The sequence below is a fragment of the Sminthopsis crassicaudata genome, chromosome 4, assembly GCF_048593235.1.
Source record: "Sminthopsis crassicaudata isolate SCR6 chromosome 4, ASM4859323v1, whole genome shotgun sequence".
NCBI classification, from domain to species: domain Eukaryota; kingdom Metazoa; phylum Chordata; class Mammalia; order Dasyuromorphia; family Dasyuridae; genus Sminthopsis; species Sminthopsis crassicaudata.
The window spans coordinates 238,604,777-238,624,075 of record NC_133620.1 but is presented as its reverse complement, the minus strand read 5'-3'; the positions used below and the strand labels follow the sequence as shown (position 1 = coordinate 238,624,075).

The 19,299-nt window shown below is 32.6% G+C and overlaps 1 protein-coding gene across 5 annotated transcripts in view; it reads right to left on the bottom strand.

The window, feature by feature from the left end:
- Nucleotides 1-19,299, bottom strand: part of COL12A1 (collagen type XII alpha 1 chain) — a 140,453-nt gene that overhangs the window by 63,837 nt on the left and 57,317 nt on the right. For 3 of the 5 annotated variants that reach the window (XM_074310486.1, XM_074310484.1, XM_074310485.1), the window contains exons 16-28: nucleotides 18,700-18,892; nucleotides 16,864-16,985; nucleotides 14,181-14,330; nucleotides 13,978-14,097; nucleotides 13,720-13,884; nucleotides 11,541-11,687; nucleotides 9,026-9,165; nucleotides 8,365-8,494; nucleotides 7,051-7,193; nucleotides 6,568-6,697; nucleotides 4,579-4,718; nucleotides 2,941-3,070; nucleotides 106-245 (exon numbers count right to left, since the gene is read on the bottom strand). In XM_074310486.1, coding sequence (XP_074166587.1) covers nucleotides 106-245; nucleotides 2,941-3,070; nucleotides 4,579-4,718; nucleotides 6,568-6,697; nucleotides 7,051-7,193; nucleotides 8,365-8,494; nucleotides 9,026-9,165; nucleotides 11,541-11,687; nucleotides 13,720-13,884; nucleotides 13,978-14,097; nucleotides 14,181-14,330; nucleotides 16,864-16,985; nucleotides 18,700-18,892 — 1,850 coding nt within the window. The remainder of the gene's footprint in view (nucleotides 1-105; nucleotides 246-2,940; nucleotides 3,071-4,578; nucleotides 4,719-6,567; nucleotides 6,698-7,050; nucleotides 7,194-8,364; nucleotides 8,495-9,025; nucleotides 9,166-11,540; nucleotides 11,688-13,719; nucleotides 13,885-13,977; nucleotides 14,098-14,180; nucleotides 14,331-16,863; nucleotides 16,986-18,699; nucleotides 18,893-19,299) is intronic. The other 2 variants (XM_074310487.1, XM_074310488.1) reach the window with 1 other exon arrangement.

The following is a 19,299-nucleotide window of genomic DNA, read 5'->3' as shown; positions in this document are numbered from 1 at the left end:
TCTCCATAGTTAGGGAAAACATTAGGTTGACAAGAGTAATAATGTTACCTTTCAAAACAAGGCAAAATGTGATCCAAGCTAATAAGAAATACCAGTCAGTCCTACCTCCATTTTTTCTGTGGCTCCATAAGGTGACCATGTCACTCTATAGAGAGATACATCTGAAGCTCCATGATCCCATGTCCCTCTGAAACTATCTGGTGTAACTTCTGTAAGCCTCAGATTAATTGGCGCAGGAACGGGACCTATTGGAAGGAGAGACCAGGGTATTTTTTAATATGGCCTGCAGTTTAAGAAATAATTTAGTCTAGTAAATGGAAAACTAGCCTCAGAGTTAGGAAAACTTTCACTTCTGACATATATTTGATTGTATGACTTTGGCAAGTCACTCCAACTCTTGGGGATCTAGGCAACTCTCAAGATTATAAATCATTGAAAGGTGCCAACATGAATTGGCAGAGGGAGTTTCTTCATCCAGGAATTCCCTATGTCAATGAAACCATGAATCTAATTTCCTATTCCTCAGACTGAACACAACATAATTTTTTAAATTTCCAATGGATATCAACAAATGATCCTTCAGTTGAACTATCCATCAAACCCATATCCATCAAACAAACCTATGCATAACTAAGTCATATGTCTATTTGTACATATATGTACATCTGTCAATCATCCCAATGAACTTTTAATGCAACAATTTAATAAAATTCTTCTCAGCCCTCTCATAATTTAGAATGATCAAATCTAGTAATGTTTTATTATTCTATATTATGTTCTTATCTTGCTTAATGAAAAGACATGAACATATATCACACATTTAATTTTTAAGATGATAATATAAAGGATATGAGTTTTGCTTATGATCTTCAGAAATCATGCTTCCGATTCCAAAATGTAAACAAATATTGTTTCACTACTTTAAAAGGCTAATAATAAAGCCTATTAGCATAATGGATATTGGATTGAATTGGAGGCAAAAAAAAAAAGCAAAACCTAAGCTAGACTTCTGCCTATGATACTTATTAGCATGTGTCCATTGGCAAATTATTTTACCTTTCTGAGACTTGTTTTTTCATGTGAAAAAGAGGTAAATATCTGTAGCACCTATCTCAGAGGTTCAGTGCAAGACTCAACTGTGTAAATATTGTTTTTAAATTTTAAAAAGTCATATAAATGTCAGCTGAGATAATGAATGCATACATTACAACCACAGAACATCTTATTTTTAGAAAAGAAAACTGAGCTTAACTCAATTTGATCTACCAATGAGTAGATTGTTATACTTTTCCCAGTACCAAAAATTCAACACATTTTATCCAGAAATTTGCATAGAGAAAGGATATTATATACATAATAGTGAAATTTAAATGCACAATTAAATTTTTTAATTGATATATAACTTTAAACAAAAAGTTAAATAAAATATAATGCATATAAACTAGGCTACAGATAACAAAGCTAGGAGGTATAAAGACAGCTAAGAGCTCAACCAATAGCAACTACATTTTATTAGCTACCATAGTAAGACTCCTGTTAAAATAATTATGGACATCTGGAAGATTCCTTGAACTTTCTTTTAATTTTCCATCAACCTCTGTAACTTAGCAACAAATGAAAATTACACAATGTCTAAAACCACCAAAAAAAAGTCTCTAATAATTCAAATAAAAAACTCCATTGAGATAAAGGACCACCAAACTTCTATCTGACCAAAATAAAGAACAACACTGTAGCAAATACAATTACAAAAGCCAATTAATCGTTATTAAGGCTCTAAATTATTATGATATTTTAAAATTATATTTTCCCCATAGTATTTCAATACTTTAATGAATCTTTATGATCTTTCCAGAGTGATACTTTATCCACTAAAGGTAGATTGCAACCACACCAACACTTTCTTATTGTCACAGATTTTTAAAAAAAATCTCAGAATTAGAAGGTTTAAAAAAAAAAAAAACAATCTGTCCAATCCATATCCAAACAAGAGTCACCTCTACAACATACCTTATAATTGGTTATTCAACCTTTCTCTGAAGAAAACCAGGAAGGAGCTCACAATCTTACAAGGCAGCCTATTCTGCTTTTCAACATCATTCATTGATATGAATTTTTTTTTATATCAAGTCTAAATTTTCCTCTTTGTAATTTCTACTTATTTTCTCCTATATAACCAAGAAGGACAAATCTATTCCACATAATGATAGTCCTTCAAATATGTAAAAAGTTATTATCCTATCTTTAGCAAGTACTATCTCTTCCTTAAGTTAAACTTCTCCAGTTTCTTCAAATGACCTACATGACATGATCTTTCACCATCTTAGTTATTTTTCTCTCTGGCTTATCAATGCTATTCCTAAAATTTAGTGCTCAGAACTGGTTCCTAATATTTCAACCATTGGCTGTTAGCCACAGATAACATTAGTTAATTACTAATTTTTGCTATTCATTCATTTCAGTTATATCCAAACCTCATGTTTCTTGGCATTGATGCTGGAGTGGTTTGCCATTTCCTTCTCCACTCATTTTACAGATGAGGCAAACAGGGTTAAGTGACTTGTCCAGGGTCACAGTTAATAAGTGTCTGAGGCCAAATTTGAACACAGAAAGATGACTCTTTCTGACTCCAGAACTCTATCTGCTGCACAAACTACTTACTCTTAATTACTAATTACTAAATAAATAATTACTAAACTACATAGATTAGTAATACTTAATTATTAAACATGAATCATTCAGCCAGTATTCATAATTTTATATTGAAATTTCCAGATTTAAAAATATTTCAAAATAACTAGGAGAAAAATAGCTATATGAAATAGCTGTGTCACATGTATTCAACTTAATATAAATTGCTTTCACATATTTTTATTTACATGAATTATTAATGTACTCTTTTCCCAATTGTCTTAAAGGAAAAAAAATGTCTTATCTTACGTGTAGTTGCTTGAGCAATCACTGGAGGAGATTCTCCTTCATCATACACTGCTACAACATTGACTTCATAGAGTGTTTGTGAAATCAGATCACCAAGAGAAGTCTTTGTCCTTGATCTATCTACTTCCACCTATAATAAAAACAGGAGTAGATTTTCTTTAAAGAATTTTGCTTCTAATCATATAATTGTCCCAGAACATATTAGAATAATGGAATTATGATATCAGAAAAGATTAACAATGATCAGACCTGAGGCAAATTTTCTTTGAAATCACCCTCAGTCAAGGTAGAGAAAGGAGCATTGAAAATTGAGAAAGTGATGAATAAGGTGGTAAGCTCTTTAAATACTTAAAAATCTTAATTCTCCCCCACTTTACTGTCCAGTCTCCTTGTAATTTCTCATTTCTCCCTACTATAGACATTTGTATTGGCTTTCTCCTATATTCAGAATTCCCCTCATCATCATCTTTGCCTCCTGATTTCTCTAGTTTTCCTCAGATCTTAGCTAAAATCCTACCTTTTCTAAGAAGTCTTTCCCAGTCACCTTTAATCTTAGAGTCTTTCCTCTGAAACAGTCTCTTATTGATATCATTTGTATATAGTTGTTATGTTGTCTCATTCATTAGATTGTGTACTCCTTGAGGATATACTTTGACTTTCTTTGTATCCCCTGAACTTAGTACAATGCTCTGTACATAGTAGTAGCTAATATATGTTTGTCGGCTTGATTTGACTTCAGAGGATGATATCATCACGAAGTTGTACAATCCTTGTGGGTCATGAAGCCTTTCTAAGTATAAGCCACCTAATAATTTTTCATTTACAAAAAAAAATTTTGCTTGTAAATAATTTTGTTCTATTTTTAGAGTACTTTTATATATAGTATTTTGCTTGACCTTCATAGCAAGCCTTTTGTATAAGTTAGGACTTGTCCTCATTCTATGAAGGACAAAGATGAAATAAAGAGAAAATAAGTTACTTACCCAACTAGCTAATTTCAGTCAAAAGTATACTCATTTTCTAGTTCTCAAACCAAGTCTCCTTCTATATGATACTTATGGTAGCCAGATAGTAAATCTAATATAAAGAGGCATCACTTCACTCTCTCTCTGAATGCTTAAATTGCTATTTTGACTCTAATAGGTACCACTAAGCAAAAATACCTATAATTTTTTTCTAGTCACTTGGACTCTCAGAAGTTTCTCGTGGTTAACATTGAAGCTTTGAAATTCATACAACATGAAAGACCAGTGATATAACTAAGAATTTTTGTTCTAAAAACAATAAGCATGTGCTTAGAGGAGAAACTGAGGAAGAGGCTTATAGGGGCTATAGAAGCACTTTAAAATAGGCAATAATATAATTAGTGATGGGTTGCTGCTATTCTCCTTTAAAATAAGGATTATAATTGTGTCAACAGCACTTAAGACATATTTCCAAAATAAGTTTCATTAATATAACCCTACCCACAACACAAAAGAAAAATAAATAGCTACTTCTAACAGGAGTTTGTGATCCATATTTTCAATATCATCTTATAAAGAATAGCAAGTGTCCAAAAGCTATCTTAGCAACATTTATTTAATCAACTACTAAAAAGAGCAACAATTTTCAAAATCTTAGTAATTTCTAACCTACCTCTTTTACATCATCATCTTCCTCCGTTTTATACCTGACAATATATTTTCGTACTTTGCCAGGAGCAGGATCCCAGATGACATTCATACTGCTGTGGGTAACATCTGTGAGTTTCAAACCTCTAGGACGAGGTAAAGGTACTGCAGAAATATAAAACATTAAGTTCAGATATGATTATAGATTTTGTTTGGAATACTGAGATCCAATATGGCAGTGAATAAAATGGCTGTATTTAGAGTTAAATCCAATTTCCGATGTTTACCAACTCTTTCACTCTGGAGAATTCTCTTTGTTTTCTCATCTATAAAATGGGAGTTATAATATTTATGTTGCCTATCTCACCTAGTTGGTGTAAGGATCAAAGGAGATCTCTTCATAGTTCTTTACATACCTTATAGTACTATAAAATTTTATTTATTATTTATTCATTATTAAATTTTCACTAAATAATTTAAGAAAAACCTTGAAAAGAATATGCATTTATAGATGCCCCTATATTAACATAACAGCTAGGTATATTTATTTATGAGTCATAATCCCATCAGAGGGGATTACATCTACCAAAGCAATCAGTACCTTCTCTACAAATTACAACAAAAGATGAATAAGTACACATAGGATCATCACAGTACCAAAGCCGGGAAAAAAAACTGGCTTCGAAATCAAACAGAATTACCAGACTCTACCTTCTGTGGGTCATATTTGTATATCATCTAAAAATGTAATCCAAATTGTCAAAATTGTTGCTTTTGCTTTTGATTTATTTTTAGCTTTTCTTCATGTGACTTGGCTTTATTATTTAAATAGGAAGCTTTTTGTTGACACTTATCTATCTCTCTTCTTTTTATATTTAAATTATATTCCTTTATCAGATACTGACATCTATTCCAACAGAAATGAAAACACTCCTGATTCCATAAGAATGCTATTTTTCTACTGGCTTTTAAGAGAATGGAAAGTGAGAATGGGCCAGAATGTTAAGCACCCAGTAAGCATCCAAGAAATCTATAGTAGCCAACATGGGAAAAAACAAACCATAAATTTGTCTTACTATATCAGGCAAAGTATACCAAACCTATACTTTCAGAACACCATAGGAAAAAAAAAACTATCCAAAAAGGTCTATTTTATTCTTTATAATATAAACTCATCCTTGCCTCCTGTTTCCCAATATTTCTGTCTCCCTTTGTTTATCTTTTTTGTTTGTTTCCCTGTCCTTCTTCCAAAATTTCTGTCTCTGTGTCTCTCTTCCTTACCCCATGCTTTCATGTGTTTATCTTTCTCCAAACCTCCCAGTTTAGTATCTGTCAGCTTCCTTAAGTCAACTGGTTCAGCCAGTTCTCTGATAGAGCTCACACCACATTTGTCTATTCTGTGTTGGTCAGTCCTATTCAATTCTCCTTCATTTCTCAACCCAATTTATGATTCTCCAATTTAATTTTCTCCTTGAGGCTATGTACACACAGAATATCCCTATTATCCCAAGTTCACTCTTGCTTAATAGTTGAATTAAAAGCTAAACAGAAGAGTTTGTTTTTGATTCTAGAAGCAATAGGAAATGTATTGAGTAGAGAAGCCACACAGTTAGATTTACATCTAAAGAAAATTACTTTGGCAGTAGTGTGGAGGATGTAATGAAGCAGAGAGACAACGGAGGCAGTTAGGAGACTATTGAAATAATCTAGGCAATAGATGATGAGGACCTGAACTATAATATAGTTTAATTAACAAAGAGGGATTGGATGAAAGATGTGGTGGAAAGATGCATTTATCTTTGATTAGACAACTAACTGATTATGTGAGGCAACAAAGATTGAGGAGTTGAGAATAATGAACATTATAAAACTGTGAAACTGGAAGTGTAATGGTGACACTGCTTTGATAGCATGGGTAGAGCACAGAATCATCAAACAAAATCTGAAGCTTTGAACATCATGGAAATTTTTAAATAATGATTATCAGGAAGAGGCAGGGAGAATAAACACCTACAAGTTACTTCCCGAGCAGTGACTGGATCACTGGTGAGATCATACAATGTTGCTTTGATAGTTACAGCATATTCAGTATTGGGGATGAGATCAACCAGTTGCATATCTGTCACTGATGGTCCAACAGGCATCTATATTGACATAGAAATAAATATAAATACAAATATAGAAAAACAGATACAGATGCTAATATAGACATGGAAATGGACATAGATGTACACATTATGGATATAAAGATAGAATGTAATCTGAAGTCTAAGCACAAAGTTAAAAAGAAGAAAGTAGCCAAACAAAAACTGGTAATTTAACTCTGAAATTCACAGCTCTTTCCTTCATAGCATTGAATTTATCTATTTAATTTAAAAGGCAGTTTCACAATGCATTCAATAGTTTTAAACAATGCTATGGACAACAAATACAAAGGATTATATATTTTAAATTTCAATATTTTTTTTAATTTATCAAGAGAATAAACATCCCCTACCTCTTTGGGACTTGTGGGCACTGAGGCATTGACAGCTTCATAGGACAACAAGTAACCAGTAGCTCCACCAACTGACTGCCATTGCACCCGCATGTTAGTTGGTCCAACATCAAAAATATTCAGGGAAACGACAGGAACTGGCACTACCAAAACATAAAGTCATTCATCAAACAAGTTGCTTTTATTCATTCTAGTCTTATATTAACTTATGTTCCTTAACCTATTTCATATGTATATATATATATATATACATACATATACATATATATGTATAAGTATCTATATTCATGTATATGTATACATATATATGTGTATATATATATATAAACATATTTGTAAACTATTAAAAATCTGTATTAAGAATGTGAACCTGAAACTTACTGATGTCCATTAATTGGGAAATTCTGAACAAGTGATAGTATATGAATAGAATACTATTGTGCTATAAGAAACGATGAGCAGAATAATCTTGGAAAAACCCAGAAAGACTGATATAAGTTGATGCAATGTAAAATGAACAGAACCAAGAGACTATTATATACAGTAACAGCAATGTTGCATAATGATCAACTATGAATGACTTAGCTTTATAAGTAATACAGTGATGCAAGACAATTCTGAAGGATTTATGATGAAAAATGCTATCCATCTCCAAAGAAAAATTGATCAAGTCTGAATACATATTGAAGCATACTTTTTCTTTACTTTCTTTGTTTTCTTGGAGTTATTATTCTTTCATAATATGACTAACTTGAAAATATGTGTTGCGTGACTACACGTGTATAACCTATGTCAAACCACTTAACTTCTCAATGAGTGGGGAAGGGGAAGAAGGGAGGGAGATAATTTGAAACTCAAAAATTAAAAAAAAAAACCCAAATATCTAAAATTGTTTTTATATGTAACAGAGGAAAAATTAAATTTAAAAGAGTATGAACCTGTGTGGATAATTTTGTCAGTAATAACAGCATAGTGTTGCAAAAAGGAAAAAAAAAGAACTGAAAATAGAGATCTAGATTTTACGTCCATCTCTGTCTCTCACCCTCACTATATTTATGACCTTGTATAACCCTGCCTAAAAGCTTTCTGGACCTGATGAAATAACTCTCTGGAGAAAGGAACTTGGTGATGGAATTAAAGAATAAAAAAAATCTTGCTTTTGGGTAAAGGCTAGTCATCAAGACCCTGGAAGGGGATGTAACAGGCACAGTGGGAGAAAAAAGGCAAATAAATAAATAAATAACAGCAAAGATTATTCTAGAGAGATCAATAAGTAGATGTAGCACCAAATGGACAAATAATATGAATACTTACAGGTTGTTTCAGTGCCCTTCAGGGGTTCACTATTTTCATCTTCTACTACAGAATACACATTAACTACATACTCTGTTTCAGGCTTTAGATCCTTAAGCACTGTACTAGTTTCCAGGCGACTCACATAAAACTAGGTGGAAAGGGTAAAATAAACAATGATAAAAGTCACAAATGGTACATTCTCATTTCTTCATTTCTCCTAGAATTTCAGACTAGAAAATACCAAGGTCAATGGACAGGAGAGATTCATTAAATTGAACTAGAGTTCTCCTAATCACCTCTGCTATACAGGCTTGGAATTTATTTTGAAGAATTTTTGTTTCAAAAATTATTAGGTCAGCAAGGAAGCAGAGAGTAATGGCAAGAATAAATTTGCCATCTATTCAGAAAGTAACAATGTCATACCACTTTCATGCCATGATATTTAAGGACTACAAGAGTCTTAACAAATATTTTTTCAACTTTAATGACAATCAAGTAAGAGAGATAATTAGACAGACTCAAGCAGCATAGGCATACTATGTGCTTTAACGGAAACTTAGTCTTAGCCTCTCACAATGAATGCTGATTCCTCATTTGACATTCTATATAAAACCTGTATTGAGGAACTTGTGAAAACAGGAAAGGATGGCAGGGGGAGAAAGAAGTATTATTTACTCACTTCTTGGCGTTTCCCTCCAGAAACTGGATAGTATTCCACTTTGTATCTGTCTACACTATCCGATGGAGGTGTCCAGCTCACTCTAAAGGAACGATGGGTTCTCTCAGATATAACTAGATTGGAAGGTGCTTCCAAGTCCCCTATACAAGGGAAATAAAATGTTAAAAAAAAAAGTTCATCAATTAATCAATATGAAAAAGATTAAAATTAGAATGAAAAACCCTAATATTTACCAGGCAATGTGACAGAATAGGAAAAGCACTACAATCAGATTCAGAAGACCTAAATTTATATCCTTAACTATCACTAATTAACTGTTAAAACTTATTAAGTCCCTTAATCTCTCTGGGCCTGAGTTTTCTCCCCCATATATTATTAGCTATAAGAAAATCACACTACACACATCTCACATAATTGTAAGGCTCAAATGAGATAAATAATACAAAGCATTTCAATCTTAAGTATTATATAAGTATAAACTTTTATTATCAGAAGAATTCTAAGCAACCCTTTTTACATATTAAGTAACTTTCATGAAAATAAAACTATGATGATTTATCTAGGGACAATTTTTCTAAAAAGTATTCATTTTATTCCATAGAATCTGGAATTTTTAATAGTTTATTGATTTAATTTGAACTTTTTAAATTAAAATCCTCTAATTAAAAACTTATGTCTCATTTTTATAAGACTTTAAGTTCCAAATTCCTCCTTACAACCTTCTCCCTCCCCCAAAAGGCATGCAATTTGACATAAGTTATACATGTACAATAATATTAAACATATTTACACATTAGTCATGTGATATAAAAAGAATCAGAACAAAAGGAAAAAATGAGAAAGAAAAGTGAAAATTATTTGCTTCAATGTGCATTCAGACTCCACAGTTCTTTCTCTGAGTGTGGATAGCATTTTCCATCATGAGTCCTTTGGAATTGTCCTAGATCATTATATATGTGTGTGAATATATTGAAGCAAATAATTTTCACTTTTCTTAGGAGGAATTTGGAACTTAAAGTCTTATAAAAATGATTGTTGAAAACTATCTTTACATATAATTAGAAAAAATAAAATACTATTCAGTGGTGGAGGGAGAATATGTAAAGATGAAAAAATACCCAAATTAAAGCTTGAAAATAAAGAAATTAATCTAGCAAGTTCAAAATATAATGCAAGCATTATCTTTTGAGTTGTTTGCAAGCCAAAACTGGATAAAAGAAAAAAAATTCATTTTTAATCCTTTAACCTTTATTATACTTGGGTAATAATCAAGTCTACAAAATTATCAAGCAGTTTTATGGTCTGGGAAACTGGAATAAATACAATGATTTTATGGTTGATAAAACAGAAAAGAAAATAGATAAAGATACTTTCATCTATTCTAAGTTCTCTCCAAGGGAACAAAAATACAAATGTCTAAACTAATGTTGAGAACTTGAAACTTGCAAATGCTAACTATACAGATGGCCTATTTCTCCAGAAAAAAGTATAATCATTTGACTAAATCCCCAAAGAAAATATTTAAAGGATTGGTCAGAAACTTGAAAAGAAAAGTTCATACAAATATATTCCCAAAACCCAAAGTAGCTGAATCATGTTTACTGGTGTCCTTGCTGGCCTCTCATTCCAATTTCCACATGATTAGTATAAACATATAAAGAATAATCCTTACAATTTTCTATAATAATTCAAAAAGGAATTATTCTAAGCTCCAAAATAATCATGATTTTAATCCTTTTATTAATTGACTCCACTAAAGTCCTATCCTGATGCCTCAGAATAACAGTGGTCATCCTACATTCTCAAAGTCTACACCAGCAAGACACAAGCTCTGCCAGTTTCTTCCAAGAAATACTACAGGTATAGTCCTGACAATTTAATACTTTATATTGTCCAAAGATCAGCCTAGATAAGTTCATAAAAGCTCATCACCACATTAGATATGGGGTCATAAATTTTTAGTCCACAGAAACTCTCCAAGGTGATTGAGAAAATTATAAAATGGTCAAGATCTAGAGCACTGGAGGGAATACCATTGTCAGTGAAGTTGCAAATTTCTAAAGTATTGAAATATTTATGAACATTATTCAGTTATGGAAAACAGCTTATTGGCCTCAGGGATGGAGGTGAGATGAGAAGAAAGTTAAGAATATTTGGCTATTTATCTATGCCTATATAATAACTAGTGTGACACAATATTCAGGCTCTAATCCAGGAAAGAGATTTATATCCTGACCAAGCTAAAAGAATAAGAGTAAAGTATACTAAGAATACCTAAACTGAAAGTCTGAAGTGAAAAAAAAATTATCTCTTCAAAATGATAATTGCCAGTGAACAAGTACTTTGAAAGGAAAAGAATCACTCATTAGGTATTAAAGAAATCCATAGAAATTTTGAAGAAGCACAGGCATGGGAATAAATTTTAATTAAAATCACACTCAGTTATGTCCAAAAAAAAAAGAACATTGAAAGTTGATTAATGATGATTAAGGTGGTAGTCATAATAATAGCATACCTGGACCTTTGACACTATTGCACAAGTTAATAGTGAGTTCATCCACAATCCTAGAAAGTGAGTCAAAGTCAGCCACATTGTAGGCATGAGTATCATCTGGATCAGTTGCAATCATCTTTAATTCAGTCTCATCTGCATTTTTAATACCTTTATTTAAAAAAATATATAAATTAGCAACATTGATCAGAAAAAAAGTTTAATAAAGTTTAACATATAACTTAACAAAATATATTAGAAGCAATATTCCGATGTTCCAATGCATGACAACACAAATATATGTGTATGTGATTTTCTTTAAAAAATAATATCTAATAACTATAATACTATGAATCATAATAAGATATCAAAAGAACTTGAAAGAAGGAAGGTATTCTAAAAGTTAAGTGCTTTTAAGAACAAAAAATCAATAGACAAATAGACAAATAAATAACTAACTAAAGTCATTAAATGAATGAATGATGGAAAAATTAATGAATTAAAAAGCATTTAGTGTTTTCTATGCACGAGGAACTTTGCTAAGCACTGCAGATACAATTACAAAAAGTAAAATAGTCCCTACCCTCAAAGAGCTTTTTTTTTAATGGGAAAGACTGTTGGGATGTGGGAGGGGGGAAGATGGGTTACAGAACAAAGATAAATAGATAGTCACAGAGATTTTAAACTAAGCCATAAGGAAATTAATTGACTTGAAATTTTGCTCTTTCCAGAAATCAGGTGGTAATTTGATTACTGGAATTGGGAGGAGAAGGGAGAGAAGAAATGAGGAAGGAAATATTAACAGGATATTTTCAAAATTTTGATAACAGTAAATGCCTAATATTTATAGTACTGTTGTCCTTCTTAATGATACAAATTTTTTTCTGTTTCATCAGAAAGTAAATTGGACAAATTGAAAAGTTCAAATTGGTTAATGGACAAAATTGATTGTGTATATAAAAATATAAAATCATGATTCCTCTCTTATGGAGATCAATCAACCAGCACTTATTGAGCACTTGCTGTATTTCAGGAACTCAGTAAGATAAACACTGAAGCTACAAAACCAAAAGTAAAACAATAGAATGTCAATCAAGGAGTCTCCATTCTATCTGGGAGTCTAATATATGCTAAATACTGGCAAACTGTTATCTACATGTCTGTGTATTTTTAAAGCCAAAAAACATTTGTATTTCCATTTACATCATTTCTTCCATAAAGGTCTACTCCAATAAGTAGAGACAGGTTTGTGACACAGCGAACTGGGCCTGGAGTCAGGAAGATATGACTGAATGTACATACTCAGACACTTATTATGTACATAATCCTTGGGAAGTTATTTACCTTCTTTTTGCCTTAGTTTCCTCAATTGTAAAAAGGGGATAACAGCATGTTATGAGGATCAAATAAAATAATATAAAGCACTTAGTACAATGTCTGGCACATTGCAAGCACTGTATATAACTGGTTTTTCTCCCCCTTCCCTTTCTTCTTTCCCCCAATATTTCAATGTTGTATAAAGATTATATCAGCAAAACACAGACTCTTTTTGCCCCTACTAAGTTGTAAAGACTTCAAATACAAGCCCAAGATGGGCCAAAAGTTCAGAGAAGTTCCTCACCAGAAAATTATCACCAAATCATGAATGTTTTTGGCTACAGTGACCAGCAAAAATCATCTAGTCAGATATAAAAGGGCTTCATTATGTCAGTGGATGGATTAGCTATGCTCACATGTAGAGGGGTGGAACTCTGAAAAGGTATACTTGAATCAAGGACAGCAAGGTGCTTATAGTTAAGCACCTACTCAGTATGATTGATGAGATAATGATTCTCTAGTTAAACATATACTTAATGGACAGTTGACACATGCTCAGTTGTTGTATCAATATAATCATACTGAGTTATTTAAGGGCTAAGAGGACCGGGAACTGGAAGTCTCAGACACAGACACAAAGGAGTCTCAGACACAGACCCAGAGAGTCTCTCAGACACAGACACAGAGAAGGCTCCAGGCTCCAGATTCCAGACAGAGGACTTCATTCTTGACCAGCCTTGTGGTGGCCCTCCTGCCTTCATCACTTCTCCACCTAAAGACCAAGGCCCATTCAGAGAAAAAGCTAGCCCAGACATTACACTCACAAAATTATAGATCCTCTAAATTTTAAGAGCATTGGGTTGCTACCATTCTTTCTGGTACTCACCAATAGCAAAAAGTTCCACTCCTCCATCCTTTAGTCTCTTTGAAGGCGCTTCTACATCATCCTGTGATTTTCCATCAGTGATGAGAACACCAATTTTGCGAGCTCTAGGTCTCATGCCAGCCTGTGGCCTAAAGTTATTTTGCCAAATAAAATTCAAAGCCATTCCTGGTGTGATTTTAAAAATATATATAATGATTATTACATAAATATATCTTTTTTTTTAAAAGGCTTAAAGAATAACAAAAGTTCAGAATTTACCTGTCAATGTATTGCCTCCCTTGTATGGTAGGTTGGCCACTGCCTCCAATAGGCTTTTCCTGTCTTTATGCGCATTTAACTGCCATTCTGTTCTGGGATCCCCACTATACTGAGCAAGGGCTTAAATAATGCAATTGTCATTAGTTTATTGAAAAGAGCATAAAAACAAATGTTTAAAATATTTAATATTAGCAGAGCCCTACCAATTTGTACTCTTTTGGGGCCAATCTCGAAGACTTCAACAATACGTGAAATGAAACTCCTGACAGTTTTAAAATTAGCCCGACCAATACTCCAAGAACCATCTACCAGTAGCACGATGTCAGCTTCTGCTCTGGTGAAACACTCCATACCTGATACAGCAATAATCAAAAGGCACACATGAATAAGAAAAACATTAAGTAGTATTTAACTTTCCTGTGTTCTTATTTCTCCTCCCTCTAACACTTGTTTGCTCTATGGTCTCCCTACTTTAGCCATTATGGCATTAGCAGATATTAGGATATCACTGAAAATATACCCATGAAACACACATCACCATCCCATTCATGAATCTCAGGGTCATATTGATAAGAATTGGTCATTCATTCAATGACTATTTCAAGTCCTTTTTTCTTCCATTGTCAATTAAGCATCTTTCCTTTTTTTTTTTTTTTTTTTTTTTAATTGTAGTTCCTCATTTTAGCTTCAGACACAGAAATTAGTCTTCTAATGTTTGGTTTATCAAATGAGCAAGATAAATGAGAATGGACTTGCAAGTCTGAAAAAAAATTAGTCTTATTTTTAAAAGAATTTCACTATCAAGAATTAGAAACTTTAGTAAAAATTCAAATATAACCTAAAGCTTTAAGATGATATTTCTCTGAAATAACATCTGATTGTTGGTTGAAGTCATATCACCACAAAACTGTTAAAAAGTACAGAATGGGCAGATGAAAATGCATGGGCTAGAAATTGCTTCTATAGACCAAAAACTTTTTTTTTAAATTTGTTACAACAAATCTGGGAGGTAATTATTAACACCAAGTACAAGATTATTTAAATGCAAACCCATTCAACTAGAAATGCCCAATTAATATCCTATACCAATAATTCATCTTATTTACCATGCAAACATTTCATAGTTACCAGTTTGTAAACACTGTTCTTTACTTTGTAATGCAATTAGATAAATACAGATGGCAGAGGAATGTGCACACTTAAAAAAAATGAGAAAGAAGGAACATAGTTTTGGAGGGATGCAAACAAATATACAAGTGAGGAGATGTACAAACACAAGCACATTTATGCAAGACTGGAATGCTATGGAAAGAGAATCATTTCAGATCTCCTCAGTTCACAAGCTAGGGAACAAAAATATGATTTGGTTAATATCATCATAATTTAAATAATAGAACATTTCTATAAAACAGACTTAATTCCTTAATTAAGTTTAATATTAGTCATGTAAAAACTGTCCTCTGTTGTTCTAGAAATTGTGTTACCAATTGTTTATTTTTTGGCTTCTTGACCTGATAACATCTAATCTTTATATGGAAGAAATTATATTGAGAAAAACCATCATATCCATCATGCTTAAAAGATACTGTGATTCCATTAAGAGTCTATCTAAGCAATTCAATACTAAAGGATCATAAATAATTAATTATTCCAAATATCTGTTGGTTAAAAATCATGATCCTCTTATATACAGAAAATACAAATCCAATCTTTTTCGACATAACACAGATCAGGGAAATTGTTTAAATGTAATTTTGTATATAAACATATTAAAACTGGTTTTACATATGTTTTGGGTAATGGAGGAGGAGAAAAAAAAGACTAGTCCTACGATTTCAATGATATGGGTAGCATTCAGTGTAAAAACTCCTTCCAATGATGCAGAATGGCATCTCATCTTTAAATTACAACCTTACCAGAAACACTAAAAGTTTAAAAGTCAGAAAGCTAATATAGGTCAAGTAGAAGGATTTGAATCCAGAGCTTCTTCTCTTCAAGATCTATCCTCTATTCACAATGTTTTATTGCTTCATGTATAATACTGATGGAATGAATATAATAGGCACACAAAAAAAAAATCAAAGATTTCTGCACATCTATGTGGCTTACAAAATTCTCATTTCTCATCTTCTTAACTAGTCCAATCTTGCTAATGACTCTGACACAGGGTGACAAACACATTAAGTAAATCTCTCTAGATCCTAAGAGTTGATGGCCTGAGATCCTACATTTAAAATGCATTCAATTTTTTTCCTGTGTCAACTACTAAATAAACTCTGGCAGCTACTACTATCTTGTAAAACTAAACCTCATATACTGATATTTTCCATACATCTTTACAAAAGCCTATTTCAGAAATGGGAAGGGGAAAGAGGAAGCACAGAAATTATACATTTGCATTAGCTCTATTAGCTTAATAAAAAAAAATCATGCTATATAATGATGCATTTGTAATGGGGTACTACAAAATAGAATATAATGATAATGATGATGAAGGCTTCAGAGACAAAAAGTAATTTTGGTTTCAACAGAGTGAATGACCAATTAGACTTCTGATAATAACAAGAGAAATGACTAACATGTATATAGTACATTGGAGTTTGCCAAGTACTCTACCTACATGATAACAAATAATATTTATATATCATTTAAAGGATTTCAAAGCACTTAATATTATCTCATTTTTTCAAAAGGACTAGTCATCTGGACTGGACATAGTTATACATTTATATAGTACGTAAATAAACCTATAGTTCTTTAAACTTTTGTTGAAAATATCAACATTTAGTTTTAAGTATTATTTTAGAAATTTTTCCATAAAGCAATTAGACAAACTCCCTAAATTTAAAACATTCAAATTAACTTACATTTTCACAAGCTGCTTACCTGAAGATAAAATTGGCATGACAGTTGTATCTGAAAGAGTTGTCATTTCCTGTCCAATTAGTGGTGAACTTTCTCCTCCATCAAACATTCCAAAAACATTTACTTTATAGGTTGTACCTGCCCTGCAGTATTAAAAATTGGAGATATAGATATATAGGTTACCTTAAAAGGAATTGCTTTAACTATCCAAATAAAGAACTTTATTCTTTATTTTCCATTTTATTAAGTCATTGAGATCTTCTCCTTTGAGGTTGTAAACATGTGAAAATATGGAGATAAAGACGAAAATCCAACTTTGCATTCATGTGTTTACCTTATAATGCAATGGGAAATTGCCAGATACCATCTAACAACCCTGCCCTGAGCAATGACCTGAAAATTCAAATGTAAGCAGGTACATATAAGGCAACCAGAAATCATGCCTCAAAGAACATCAGAGATAGCCACACACCCACAAATTCCTTCTCTGTTTCCCTCTTGGGTTAGCTACATAATCGGGGCAGTTCACAAATAGCAAAGCTACACAGAGTCTCTGAAGAGCATTGACTTTTAGATTGAGCATAATAGCAGAAGAATTGGGCAGCGAGGTGGTGCAGTGGATAGAGCACCAGCCCTGAAGTCTAGAGGATGGGAGTACAAATCTAATCTCAGATACTTAACACTTCTTAGCTGTGTGACTCTGGACAAGCCACTTAACCCCAATTGCCTCAGCAATAATAATAATAATAATAGTAGAAGAATTTGGCTCACAGCTTGATAACTTTTATTAAATAATATGCTTTAAGACAAGAAGAATGACTTTCTTACTCTATGAAGATCTTTAAAATCAGAGAAGTATTTGTTCAAATGTTCATATTATTATACAAATGAAAAAACTTCTAAACAAGAATTCTTGAATAAACAAATGAGCACTGAATGCTAAAATAAACTATATTATTTGTCGTAGTTTTAGAGAATATTTGTGAATTCCTTGATGAAGGGAATTCCAAGTGCAGAATTTCTCTCTCTTTATCAGTGCTGATCTTCAGCAATTCTGAAATTTAGAAAACTAAGAAAACTAATGAACTCCTAAGAGATTAAGTAATTCATCTGTGGACAGAGTCAGAGGTAAGGCTTGAATCCAAGTCTCCCGGTCTCAAAGATCAACTTCTCTTTCCCACACTGGGAGAAGTAGTATGGGCTAGTACAGATCAAGTATAAAGTCATCAAGAGCACAATAGCTTATTATCCTCATTATAATAAATGGTCATCCTCCATTCATTCTTAAACTTCCTTGTTTTCCATTTCAGAGCCTGGAGCAAGGTTTTTAATCAACCCACCCTTCCCCATTCTCTTTGGCTCAAAACACAGTCTTGCTTTCTCTCATGTCTCAAATTGGAAGAAGACTCACACTTGGGATTTCAGAATGAGTCATCTGGGCATTTTCAGAGGGAACAGTAATCTCCACATTTGGGGAAGGTTTTCTATCACATGATGACAACACCCTGAGTAGGGACTACCGTTGGCAAAATACTAGAAGCATGGTTATTGCTGATGAAAGAAGCCACTCCTACTAAGTTGTAAAAATGTGACAAAGAATTACAGAAAGCCTCTTGTGCTTTATAATTTCCAAAACTACTTGTATGAATTGTTCACAGCAACCCAACTGAAGCCACACCATGCCTTAAGAAAGTAGCTTTCATCTTCATTATCTAGCAGCTTTTATAAACCCCTTCCCTGGAGAATAAAGTGAAAACCAAACATGTTTTCCAATTTAGATCTCACTGATTTCAATAAGTGGTTGAAATAGCAACAAAAAAAAAAAAAAAAGAAAAAAAAAAAGAAATTATTTTATACCTAAGTTCCTCTAAAACAACAGTATTGTCATAGGGACCAACAACTAATTCCCCAAGCCTCTGAGCATCTCCTGTAGGATGGAAAGTGACTTTGTAGCCTTTTACTTCTCCTGGGGCTGGCTCCCAAGTGACTCGAAAGCTTGACATGGTTGAGTCAGACGTTTTGAGGTTCCTGGGTGATTTGAATTTGGATACTGCAAAGAGAAAAAAAATAAGAATAAAATATGAAATACAAAATTTTAATAGCTATTAAACCTGATCAACAACAGTACTGAACTCAACTTAACTGTATTCAATAAATACACATTATGTGCCTGCTATGGGCAGATACCTTATGTTAAGCAGTAGGGACAGAAAATAGATCTGGGATTTCTTTGGTATAATAAACTCCCAAGGGAAGAAATTCTCTCTACCAAAGCAAGTCAGCTCATCCTTCTTATAGGCAGATATCTGCTTAGAATATGCAGAGACTGAATAACTTGCCCAAGATCATACAGTTAGGATTTGAATCCAGATATGGTATGAGAAGTCAGTTCTTTATCCACTATGCCATGACTCATGGCATGGAGACAGAAGGATGAAAAATCAGTTAACAAGCATC